Source organism: Anabrus simplex, chromosome 2 (genome assembly GCF_040414725.1).
Source record: "Anabrus simplex isolate iqAnaSimp1 chromosome 2, ASM4041472v1, whole genome shotgun sequence".
In the NCBI taxonomy this organism is placed as follows: Eukaryota; Metazoa; Arthropoda; class Insecta; order Orthoptera; family Tettigoniidae; genus Anabrus; species Anabrus simplex.
The window spans coordinates 293,352,075-293,366,158 of NC_090266.1; the positions used below are offsets into that span (position 1 = coordinate 293,352,075).

At 36.9% G+C, this 14,084-nt stretch overlaps 1 protein-coding gene across 2 annotated transcripts in view; it reads right to left on the bottom strand.

Annotated features, from left to right (window-relative positions):
• Nucleotides 1-935: 935 nt before the first annotated feature.
• Nucleotides 936-14,084, bottom strand: part of LOC136862788 (ly6/PLAUR domain-containing protein 6) — a 359,087-nt gene continuing 345,938 nt past the window's right edge. The window contains exon 4 of one of the 2 annotated variants that reach the window (XM_067139046.2): nucleotides 936-1,100. In XM_067139046.2, the coding sequence (XP_066995147.1) occupies nucleotides 1,092-1,100 (9 nt within the window). In that variant the 3' untranslated portion in view covers nucleotides 936-1,091. Of the gene's footprint in view, nucleotides 1,101-2,299; nucleotides 2,985-14,084 lie in introns of those variants that run through there. The other variant, XM_067139045.2, reaches the window with a different exon arrangement.

Sequence of the window (14,084 nt, forward strand, 5' to 3'; positions counted from 1 at the left end):
TAGTGGGAGTAACATAAATTCAAGGAGGTTCTATTGGGCCGAACCCCTAATGTTTATGCAAACCTTATGGCATTACCGTCTTGCGGGTAGTCTCTACTTGTTACTCGCTTCAGTAATTTTGCATTCTAACCTATTACTGCATAAGCATCCTGGCCCTATTCCTTACCATCTAGACTTCTTTTCGAGCAACAGTGTGGTGCTTTGAGTGACGAGCATGGAGAGCGCTTCCACCAAGGTATTTCAGCGATGAAAGGAAGGTACTGGGGATACTGGAACGCATCGATAATTGAGGCTATTGCTGGATTGTGATACGAAATGTCCCAGAAGTAGACTATAAAATCAAGAACAAAGAAACAAAAAACAGAAATGCTCCAGTGAATAAGTGAAGGGGCAAGAGTTTATTGTGAAGAACTCCATGCATGCATGTATACATATATATCTTGAAACCAAGAACTAATAAAAGTGTTCTGATGCCATATTCTGGTTGCTCGATACCTTTTGGTTGGTGCTAATGTTTACTGTAAAGGAAATACGCCTTTTTATTTCTTGTGGACCAGTGTAATTCATTGTCTAGTTTTATGAATACCTCGGAGAAGTTAATTGTGGAACTATATAATGTACTCACCTGAATATCCGTTATTGAGTCCCTTGGATTATGGATGGCAGTTTCTTGAGCCATTTTCTGAGGGTAATTGTAGGATATGAAAGGTATTTGAGTGGAAGTCAGGGTTTAATTTAATTCGGAAATGGTAGTGAAGTGCTTCATTTCTTCGGATCCTAAATACCATTTACATATATTTTTTAACAATTATTGTAATGTTTTTCAAGTTATTTTATAGAAACTTCTTATGTTGTTTATTAGTTTACAATACTCTGTACATAAAGGAGAAGAGGAAAATAGATGAACCCGTGAAAGTTCTTGTTAATTTTTCTGCTTTGACAAACAGAGATACAAGCTCGTGTACGCAGACCTGATGCTCTTAATTCAAAGAATACCAACAGCAGAGCCTGTCCTTTAGCAGCAAACTTCTTCTTCTCCTACTTCTTATCCAGCATATTCATCTTACAGAGGAACTGATGACTTTCTCTGATTATTTAATCTGCAAATGAGATAAGACAGGTTAAATGGAATAAATTACTGAGATGAACTACGCTTAAGGCTCAAATGAAGGAGTAAATTAAGAAATCTTGGCTGCTAACTTTAAGAACTGTGATATTTTGGCATAGTTTCTTTGAGCTGTACTTCTTGTTTCTTGTTGAAATCAAAATTTAACTCTGATACAGCTCCAGTTAAGCGTTAGGATGTAGAGTTAAATTTGAGAATATGTACTTTTGTTTAATTCCATTAGGTGGACATATGTGTCTATTTCTTCGATTGTTATCCTATAACCTTAATTGAATCACTGTAAATTAAAAATCCTCAATTCTAATGGTCGGCGGGGTTCATCAGAACGAATCGAAGCTCAATGTTTACTGCTGTTTAGTAACATCATCCTATTTTTGACCGATTCCCTTCATCACGTGTATCAAACGCTACATTACTGATATTTGTATCAGCATCTAAACTAATGAATTATATTTATAAATTTACTATACCACAATTTCATGTGGCTGAATAAAAAAATTACTGAAAATTTGTAGATGTTATGAATCTAACAATGAGGCATTCTTTCTACATTTGCAGCAATAAATGTATTTATTATCTATGAAACCTCAAGTATACCTGTGTATATTTCACTGCCGCGGAGGTTTTCTCTCCTTAAAGTCGAGCAACGGTAGAAGAGGACAAAACTCCTAAATTTCTTCACTCTTTATATGTTGAAAAAAATAGTTCCCTTCCTTTCTTTGACAAAAAGTACTCATATCTACAACTAAACTGAGATAAAAGTCAATTGCTTTTGTTCATAACACTTATTCCCTACTAACTGACAAATTAAAATGTATCTCCCCAATACTCATTCAGATATCTCTTTAAGTACTTCAGTCAGGAAGTTAAGTACATCTGATACTATTTGAGTGAGGATAAAATATTTACACGGCGGAGAAAATAACAATTACTCGTTGCAAATGCACATATTGATATATATTACCTCAAATTCTATCTTAAGTTGATAAGATAAACTGCATAATGCTGATCGTATGGGTAATAAGAATTCGCATTGTTTTCTGCACACACAATAAAGCTCTATGTTTCACAAATTATCGGAGAACATAAGAAATACAACTTGGCTCCAGGTTTGTTGAAAACATTATTTGATCAACACTTCATAGAGAATAATCAACACATACTAGGAAAGAAACTTATTTTAATGTAACATTATACATTTGTTATAGATATCTGTAGCTTCAGCGAGCCTTTATAAAGGTAATACATTGTATATAATATTCTTATTAAATCTTTTGTTACGGTAACCGAATCCAAGGGTAGATGCTTTAAAATCTTGATGTCATTTTTAAAAGAATAGTATATATGTGTTGACTCAGTAGAAAAGGGATCTGTGGAACAGGGTAAAGAGGAATGCCTAACACACAGCCACAATGAAATTCTGTGAAAGGACGAGACACACTCACATAAAGCTAGATGAATGAACACCTGAGTTGCTTGATTAAACTCCCTCGGCATAGCAGAATTAGTGACCACAAGCATGAATCTAGCAAATTAAATGTTGAAGAATTTCTCCCCGTCACAATTAAAATTAATCCAGCAGTTAATATTCTGTATATGATATTTTTGGTCTCATTGATGCCAAAAGTACAATACACCAGGAAGTTTTCTTTTAAATTGAAGCTACTGCTAGGAAAGTGGCCAGTAGTGCTGGTAGTCCATGAAGGCGATTGCTTCGGTTGCTTGCTGGAGACTTCTTTTCCGGTAGGTTCTGTTTCTGATGACGGGCGCGCGTTCTCGTGTCGGACAGAACAGCATTGCTGTGGTTAGTGGGCACGGCAACATTGCAGTACATCTCATCGCAGCATGACACGCACACCTGCAACAGGGTGTGATATATTCATTTAGAGTACTTCAAAATTATACACGAAAGAGGGAATCGCTTCTATGCAGGCAACGAACATTTTGAGCATCATTAGCCATCAAGTTTCACCTTTAGAACAATATCATAATATGTTTTGCTTAAAATGTACAGTATAAAAATGGCTATGCCTATCTCATTTCTCAGAAGGTTTTGACGTTTTCAGATTTACTCCCATTGTGTGTATTGTTTCCACTAATTAAACAAGATTCACCGACCGTTTAACTGGAGCCCGGGAAAATTTATTCCCTTTCATGAATGTAGATTAGTCAGTTATGTTGTTGAGCTGCTTAATTTCATGTTATAACTCATTCATTTTTGTAGTCCGTAGTGAAGATTTATGCCACTTCTTTTCACAATAATAATAGCAATTATGTTCCCTTTTCTTCTTCAAGGTTTCATCTATCTAGGGAGCCTATTATCTCTGTAATAATTGCTACTAAAAATATAAAGTATCAGAAGAGCTCCTGTGATGTGAAATCAAGTCATTATTATCTTTAGATATGACTCGGTAACTTCTGCTAGAAATTTGGAGAGCATATCATTAGTGTGATAATTTGACTGTTCGTAGAGATTTGAGTACATTGTCAGTGACCACATCGGATATTATGACCTCAAATATATTTTTATTTTGGACATTTCTGTTAAAAGTTCATAGATATTCTAATAACATTAGCATAATAGGGCCTAAGAGAAACTTAGTGTGCACTTAGTGTGCATTCGACGACTGGTAGTTCAGAAAGAACATTTCTAACGATACTGAGCTAACTTTTATAATGTATTTCACTCAACATTTTTGGCTTTAGAACATATTTTGTTCTCTCGTGAGGTATGAGTTAGGTATATACAAGCAATTCTTATTAAATTCGATAATATAAGGAATATGATGGGAAGTAACTGCGGAAATGGCGACAAGTGCGTTAAATCATGCTCTGTGACAGGACTAAGAGTTTCATTCGGAAATCCGAGATTCGAATCCTGGCTCTGCAAATGTCTGTCTTAAGTATGGATTTTATCAGGCCTCATCTTTGCTCATCATAGACAAAGCTTGGAAAATATCTAATTTCATGCCCTGGGCACCTATCTAAATACTTGACCAAGCTACAAAATCATGGGCTATTTTTATAGACATCACCTCAGACTTCTTTGTAGCAAATTATGAGAGAGGTTCTACACATGGAAGTGTACGAGGGATTGCCAACAACGGTTTGCCAAGACACTACCGCGAGGCAGGACCAGCACTACCAGTTCTACCACCACAACCATCACCACCACCACCAACACCACAAAAAGCATTGACTCGTCCTCTAAAGCAACATCAGCAGTGTATTCAATATTTTGAACTATTGAGTCGCAAACTAAATCTATGATGGTCAATCCGGTTCGGTGGCATACTTTTAGCATGCTGGCCTTTGATTAATGGCATCCCGGGTTCGATTCCCATCGGGGGGGGGGTAATTTAACCTTCACTGAATATTTCCTCGAGCTTGGGGACTGGGAGTTTTTGCTATCTTAAGGATTAAAATTCATCCTAGGTAGGGCCTCTTCCTTTCAGGTGCGCAGTGAAAGGGAGTAACTATGGAACTCACCCAACAGATTGCTAATAATTAATGTATTCCCGATGAGAAATGACTGTACTGTTTTGACGGAAGGTAACATTCGCACGCCAACAGAACATAAATCAATAATTCATGTGCATTTTTCATAAACGTATAAAGCATGATAAAGAATGACCTTATTATGTTGCTTGTCTGATTGGAAAATATACAGGACGTATCATTGTATAAAATGCTGTCTACTGAACTGGGAAGTAGTTCCGATTTCTGATATAAATTGAAAATCACGAACGAGGTGATTACCGAAAAACGTTCACACTTTTCATTATTAAAATAATGAAAACAAATTTTGCAGGTTCTGAAGGCTGAAACAACCAGTGTGAATTTTTCAATCCTCAAAGGCAGTGAGCGGATTTACATTTAGAGTGTTTCGGATAGCACACAAGTAGACTGATAAACCGGAAATAAATAATGGAATATATGAGAGGAACAGAGGAACAGAGTGAGGGTGGAGAATCACATTCTTGGTCAAAAACCAGCAGAAATTTTAAGTTTTGCCCGTAAGTTTAGTTATTTTATCTTCAGATGACTCGTATAAGGATGGTTTCTTAATTGGTGATCTCACGTAGCATACATTTATTGGTACAAGATTACATTCGTATTTCACCAAATATAGAGGGTTGGTTTCCTTGGGTGGACACGTGTTAATGAAACACATGGAGGACATTTAATTCTCTTGTACATGGTAAGCAATCTAATTCTCACCAATAATCACACATACACACTAAGAAGGACAAGTTCTGTGCCTCGAAATATTGCAACGATTTTCCTCCAGGTATTAGGGTGAGATGTATTCAGCTCCATTAGCATCTGATGTGTTATCAGTCGACCTACATCGATTTTCTTCTGCCGCCACTACGGCATAACAACTCTATGGCCTTGGCCTCCTCAAGGATATTCTTCCATTCATCCCTCTAGGACGCCTTCCCTTCGCCTTCTCGTTTCGTTAACCTCTCGGAGTTTATGCTAAATTCCTTGATGATCTTAAATAACAGCACTAGGTTGCCTGTAGAAGTACCTTTTATCCCAAGTATTTGACTTTCTACATCCATCACACCTAACCAGGTTCTTTTACACTATTCCGTCATCACTTAGTAAATCCCTATCCGAACACCATTGTATTTCTACCCTTCTTGTTCGTCCTCTCTCCCTCGTGCTGTTGCTACATAAAGTGATGTTATGTTAGTCTTAATATTTCAACCCTCTTATCACTTTTAGTATTACCCGATGCCTACCAACGATATATGCTCTTATATTTTCACAGACCGTCTTCGCTCTATACATTCACTTGTAAGTCCTGTAATTAGTTTGGGGAATTTATTTACCGTTGTGTCCAAAGTTTCAGTTCTCTTTTTTATTCTCCGTACTTCCACCCCGCTTGCAGCATAACATCAAATTTTAGGAACGTTATAACCATTATTAAACATTTTCCCTTTTAAAATGTTTACGTTTGTCAATGCTGCACGATTTTACTGAATAGTAATTTCAATCAATTTTAGATCAATCACTGTACTTTATTCAAAATTTTAAGCTTGCTTCTGCTTGGTCACAAGACAGGTAGAATAGCAAAATTATTCAACAATGTTCTTAGAAGGGTTTATATCTTAGTAACCTACAAGTTTTAACGTTTATAAATCAAGAACAGACAACGTATTACCAGATCTGAATTAGATGAGGTTAAGTTCACAAACGTTTTTATACTTCTTATCTATTATTTAGGTGCCGGCATTTGATAGACCGCTTATGCAAATTCTAGTATATTTTCTCTTGCTCTTTGTTATCAATACATGGAGCATTTATACATAACAAAACGTTATTTTCTGCTTACATCGGAAGTTATTGTTTATTTATGTTAGTATTTTATTACCTATGTCAGGGATTTATGTATTTACTTTGATCCGCTTTGTTCATGACTTTATGAAAAGTTTGAGATGACTCAATTATTGTGTTGTTCTTGTCGGTTCATGCTGCTGTTGTTTCAATCTCTTGACATTCTTTAATTCATTGTATACAAATTCTTCACAGGTGGTTTGCTGTAGGGAATCTCCACAATATTTAACGTTTAACGAAGGTGACTATGAAGGAATACATAAGTTTGATGTTTGTCCATTGGTCAACTGTTCTATGGCTCCGTGGCTAAACCTCGCTACTTTCCTCTCAACAATAAAAATACTGACTAGAAAGTATTTACTAAGAAAGGGGCATTTCCCAATCAAACGTTAATACTATTTTCGAATAAATCCTACTTCTCAGGAAGAAATTTGGAGCTTCTTCGTTTCACCAGTAAGTGGTTTTGCCATACAATGTCATCCCAGTTTAGAGACATTCGTTCTCTCACTGTAATAGCTAAATCTTCTGGCATGTTGAATATACTAACCCTGCATCATAATATCTTCATGAATTTAGCTTATCAGACCAGAAGTAAACTATGTAGATGTAGTAGATGAAATATATTTTGCAGCTTAAAATGTAAATTTGTTTTGATATATTTAACAGAAGTAAAATTGAAATTGGTGCTAGCAAACATTGAAGTAAGCCTTGATTAGGTTTGATCATCATTCCATACGCTTAAGATGATTTGAGATAATGCTTGCCATAATTATCTTTGCATCTGTACCTGCTGTTATAGATAGCGTCAAAGTGAGGAAACATTAATTAGTAGTTTCAGATTTAGCATAACAATAGCATTTTCAACCAGAATTATTGTCGTTTGAACGAGTGGTGAATGCCAATAATAATGAATTTCGAGTACTTGTTATTTTGGTTAAAGATGCCTGCAAGCGAGTTAACATCGAATAAGTGCAGGGATAGTGAAACATATTTGACGTGTGAACCACGCTATGTACAAAATATTTTCAGCACTTCACTCATTCTTTGTCGAAATAATAAATGCAGTTCTTAGTTCTCTCAGACCTCTCTTTAGTAATTAGTTAGGTTTCTAAGTTCAGTGGTTGAGATATGTTACTGTAACAATAAGTTGAAAATGTATAATATAAATAGCCTTTTCATTCACTTGGGGAAGGAATGGGTTTTAGAAATCTTCATGAGAGAATCGCCTATAACTGATCTCAAGATACAACAATCTTGAATGAATCTCTCAAGAGTATCTCAGGCAGCATACTGACATATCGACTTATTCAACAAGAATTCTCAGAATATATTATTATGGAGGTCTTCGAAGCGGGTATGGATCACACCGATTAGAACACACAATGACCTACGTGAACAAGCAACTGCGTGAAGACGTACATTGTCAAATAAGATATGCTGGTGGGAGCTCCCAATTTCAGACTGCAATACGATTTCCCTGGACAGTACATAATTGCATTTTCAGTGCTCTTTGATATTGAGAGTACTATTTAAATTGTTCCTCTTACAGTTTTATCGAGAAATATGAAGAAGCGGAGATTCAGTTGAGTCCATGTTAAATAAAGTAAAATAAATATTTTATATCATATAGTAAGATACGAAGAATTTTGTACATAATATTACGTGTGTATTTCTTGCCAGATATGGGCTATATCAGGGTGATGTGCTCACATATTGAGAATGCTAGGTCTCATTGGTGCGGCTTCATTAATGTTAGTCGGTTTACAGTTACCGGACAGACTGGCCGCTGGAAATATCTCACAGCTTTCCAACTATAGCCCTTGTATACATGACCTCTTCCAAAGTACTTAACTATGTAAAAGTCTCCAATTATTGTCGATATCCATGGCTGGCCTTTGGTTCAAGGGGTTCTGGGTTCGATTCGTGGCTGGATCGGGGATTTTACACATAATTGGTTAACTCCTCTGGTTCGGAGACTGGGTGTGTGTGTGTGTGTGTGTGTCTTCAACATTAGATTTAATTTCAATCATCCAGTTGCCTGAAATGGAAATGCAGTTAACGCACTTCAAATACGAATCGCTTTGCGAACACATACTATTTTTGATTCTTGTCTCGATGTAGGTTCTCCCAGACATGTTGAGCATAATGCGGACACTATACAATCTGCCGTAGCTATCACCGAATTGATACCATTGCTACCTACGTGCTCTTTAAGATACAGCACTCAAATGGTGTGTTTATGCTGCATTTTCATTATTACTATACTGTTGTACTTTCCGTGCCAAATGAGCAATTTTGTATTCACGTAGTTTCCAGCTTAGTGTTTGTAACAATTACTCCGTCTTTCGACATGTTGAAGCTTTGTTGGAAGCTATTATGTAAGTCATAAATTTATAGTCGATGTCTTCCTTGATGAAAAACAGCTGACCAAGTTTAATATTTATAAAATTTGTATCAGTTTTAAGTATTAATTTCTGTTCATGGAATTTCTGGTAGATTTTACATTGAGATATCAATGTATTCTGTGTTTTTGAAAGTTAAAAATTAATGCAATAACACCAGAATGTTATATAAGTTTATAAGATCCTCGAGTATTATTTTGTAAAGGATATTTCTTTTGTGATATTCTGTGGTCCGTTCATAACTTTGCTTGCAAGTTGGAAAGTGAGCTCACTTGATCTTCATCAAGGAATTTAACTGCTTACCCCCTGTATAATAAAGCTCTAAAGCTCTTTAGTACGAAATGTACAGATATAATTTGCGGGACCTCAGAGTTTCAATGAAGAATGTTTCAGATTAGTCTGCCGTAGGTAGGTATCACCGAATTAATACCATTGCTACCTACCTACGTAATCATTAAGATGCCATACTCAAATGGTGTTATCATACAGATAATTAAGTTATAGGAGTTATTTATTTGTGTTTCAGAAGTCTGAATAAATATTTACTTTTTATATACAAGTCGTCTTTCTGATTTCCTTACATACCGTAGTCCTTCTATATTACTCGTTTACAAAAATTTCAGGTGAAACAAACAACAAATTTTCCTCATATCTTGCTTGCAGTGGGATATAACTATTTCCCTTGCTGTTATTCTAACTACCCAAAAAACTTTGCCTTATTAGAGATATGTCCATCCATAAAGCACACTGACAGGCTCATATTTATAAGACATCGTGGTCTAATATCTCGTGTTATGACAAGAGAGATCACAAATCACATACTTAATATTTCTACCCTCTTATCACTTTTAGTATTACCCAGCGCCTACCAGCGATATATCCTCTTATATTTTCACAGATCATTTTCGCTCTATATATTCACTTGCAAGCCCTGTAATTAATTTGGGGAATTTATTTGCCGTAGTGTCCAATGTTTCAGGTCTCTTTTTTTATTCTCCGTACTTCCACCCCGCTTGCAGCATAATATAAAATTTTAGGAACGTTATTACCAATATTAAACATTTTCTTGTTAAAATGTTTACGTTCGGAACCTGTTATTATCGAGATTAGAGCAGAATTATTCAGTTTCTCGATAGTCAGTTTGCACGAATATGTTGCATTGTTCTCTGGAATTATTAGGATTTCAATTTCAAATTGTTGGCTTTGGCTTATTTAGCCATACATTTCGTAGTTCATTACGTCTTAAAATAATAATTTAACGAACTCTTGTGGGATACAAAACTCTTCGGAATATGGACTTCGAACATATAAGATACTTCGAATTTTTCGTAAGCTTCAGGAATTTCTATTTTTTCCCTAACTAGATAGAAGTGCATATACTGTTGACTTGTAGTTTAGCCTGTGTTTATGCTGCATTTCCATTACTACCATACTGTCAGTGTTACCGTGCCGGGCAAGCATTTAAGTATTTACTTAGTCTCCAGTTCAATGCTTGTAATAATCACTCTGTCCTTCGGGATGTTAGAAGGTAGGATGTAAGATATAAAGGCATATTTGATTTCTTCTTTGTTTAAAAACAGCTGATCAAGTTTAATGTTTGTAATGTTTGGATCAGTTTAAAGCAATGATTTCTGGTCATAGAATTACTTGTCATGGTTCTTTAAGAAGTACTGCTTTGTCACTGGCCTGAGTTCGATGTTATCAAATGCCCTCACATATTTCACTGTTCGTTTGAACTTGTTTCCTTCTCAAAACTCTGTGACTCCCGACTCCCATTTTCAGTTGGTTAAATTTTGATAATACGCATTTACAATTAATCTTTAAATACAGTTACAGCAGATATGGTGCATTTTCCTACAAATTATTCAAGCGATTTATTTGTACAAAATTTGCTAATTTTGATGAATAGTTGTTGGTAGATGTACACAATATGTACAATCAGAGAAAAATGTTTCAGAATGAGGCATTTAAGTTGTAGTACGACATGATCACTGAATGCAATGACCTCTTCCAGTCTGTGTAGGACCCGTAGCCCACTAGTGGATCTTCCTCTGGGGCATTTCTGTATTATGCGGCGTACTGTTTGGAGTACAGCACAGTCCTTACAGAAACTGCTTGTGCTTCAGATACTTGTACCTTCCTTGAACGGCACGGTATCAACTCACTTGTACCTATATCTATCCTTGGAAACAAGGCACTTCAGCAGATGGATTTGCTGATTCAGCGACTGATTTTTACGAACATATATCACACTCTATGTTTCACACTGTTGTTTTTGTAGTCATATCAGCGATACGTTGACGAATAAGTATACTTCAACAACTTTGGTAAAGGCCCCACTCAGCATAAATGACAGGAGATATGTCATCGTGAAGATAAATTGTTTCGCACGCAGTATAAATTATTCTATTTCCGTTGTTATTAGATCTTTGCATGGAACTGATTATAACCTGAAACTTGAGGTGTCTTACCTGTACAGTTTTTAGATTAGTTGTATTTATTTTTATATTCTTGGGAAACATAATCTTGTGCAAAATATTCCACCGATTTTCCACTTTTACCCGTCGCTTTCACTATATAATACTACTTTGTACTATGATGATGTTCAAATGTTTATCTACACCCCACACTGTAGAAATACTTGAAGCTGAACACTATGTTTTATTTGCCGACAATGTTAAGAAATCTGCTTTATTATTAACCTTTTTTTGAAGAAAGAAATACACATTTAATGATACCCAGCAGAAGCTTATGAAAATAAGTATTATTTTTCTTACGTTTTACGAGGGCTGTAAATAAAGTAATGGCAATATTGATAGAACGCAATATTTAATGAACTAACAAGTACATTTACATTACATTCCTTCAGTGTAGTCGCCCGTAAAGTCTATTACCTTTTGTCAAATGTGGGGAACCGTTGTGGACCGTTTGCAAGGTACCCTGTTGATGAATGCGACGGAGCGTTCTACTGTGCGGAGTGCAGTTGCCACGTCAGGAAACTTGCGGCCTCGGAGGGGTTCCTTCAACTTCGGAAACACGTCGAGGCACAAGGACTCATGTCTGGTGAATACGGAGAGTGATACAAGACCTCCCAGTCCCACCGTTGAAGTAAGAGCTTGACATTGTTTGCGACATGACACCGTGTGTTGTCATGGAACACGATAGGGCGATCGTCTCGCAATAAACATGGGCGTTAGCGCCGCATAGCCGGACGCTGTTGTCGCTCCAGAAATCGGCAATAGTAGTCACTGTTGACAGTTTGTCCCTCAGGCACAGCATGCGTAAGATTAACACCCTCGTATTCCTATGCCACAATCAGCATAAGCTTCACCCCACTGGCTTCCTGTCAAAATTTCTGTGAACGTGGCGAACTTGGGTGACGACATTCATTCGATTGACGCTCTAATTCAGGCTCTTAAACTCGAGCCTACGTCTCACCAGTGGCGACAATACCTGCAGAAATGCGTCTCCTTCATTGCTGTACCTGTCCAAGTGGATGCCAGCCAGTGCATATCGGTGCTATTCCTGTACGTCGGCGAGATGATGTGGAACCAACGGGACGCAGTTTTCCTCATGTTAAGACATTTCTTCAGTATGTGCCACACCGTTTGATGACTGAGACAAACCTCATTTATCATTATCATTCCCGGACTGTCCATCGATGGTCTACGGAAAGGAGACCACTCACGATGTCAATCTGATCTTGAGAAATGGCCGGCCGACCTGTGCGGGGCAAATACGAAGTCTCCTTCCGTCCCGCACGAAACGCCTTGATCCATTGTGCAACCGTCCTATACGGTAATGTATTCTCGCCACAGGCTTCAGGTAATCCTCGATAACATTCTGATGCATTTTGCCACGGGCAACCTCGATTTTAACCCCCGAACTCTGATCACCTTTTGAAAACATGCTTTAGAGCGGTGAAATAGACACTCTTCACTTCAACGCCACACAGCAACACCACTGCCACTATACATCGACAACAGCGCCACCTATTTGCGCATGCTCGATCTCCTGCGTGTGTCTGGACTACATTGCCTCTACTTTATTTAGAGCCCTCGTATATTGGGGCATCTATATGTTTAAATTTGCTATGAATATAGTACGTTGAATAATGATATAGCGTAATTTATAGATATTATGTTAATTTTATCAGGATGTATGTAATATCTTTCTTCTAACATTTAATATACTTATAAGAAATGTTGTAGAGTGGTAAGTTGCAAATATCTCAATATTACAGCGAGCCAAACCGGGAATCACAGGAGTTATGTTTGTTATGAGGGAAATGACATCTACTAAGGTTCCTCACATGTTATTTGCATGGAAAATAACTAATGAAAAGTAAAATTATAAATTGAGATTGTTTAAAGTAACGGGCATGCATGCAATATGTAACACGAGCCATTCATTTCAATGCACCCTGGACACTTGCTTTCACTCTGTATTAAATCTGAAATCATATTGACATAATCAACTGCAGTACTGTAATAACATTTTTCACATTGCGCAGTTCTAACCTGCAGTAGTTACAGTGGCAGTCACTTCCTGTTGACTCAGAAGTCTTAAAATAATTAATAAAGATACCTAGAGTTCGCTGAGATATAAACACAAACAGGTACCATTCTGAATGTTTGCTATTTGCTTTACGTCGCACCGACACAGATATGTCTTATGGCGACGATGGGATAGGAAAGGCCTAGGAAGTAGAAGGAAGCGGCCATGGCCTTAATTAAGGTACAGCCCCGGCATTTGCCTGGTGTGGAAATGGGAAACCACGGAAAACCATCTTCAGGGCTGCCGACAGTGGGGCTCGAACCCACTATCTCTCGATTACTGGATACTGGCCTCACTTAAGCGACTACAGCTATCGAGCTCGGCCATTCTGAATGAATTCTCTAACGTCATATGTTAGATATTATTCATCAATAGAATTTCAAGGGAAGTGTGTATGTTTTCACTTCCTATAAACTATGGTACTGATTCAGGATAGATAATATCGAGAGAAATACGGCTCAAAATCACTGTATTATAAATAAGAGGCGTGATCTGAGCTAAAATAATTCAGCACGGAAAATCCAAGCTTATCAACAAGTAAAAACATTCTTTGAAGGACAAAACTAGCATATAAGGGCCGAGAAAACAATCAAGCAGGATGGTTGATAGAAGTTTTATTGAAATACGAGAAATGCATTCAATTCTGTGTACGG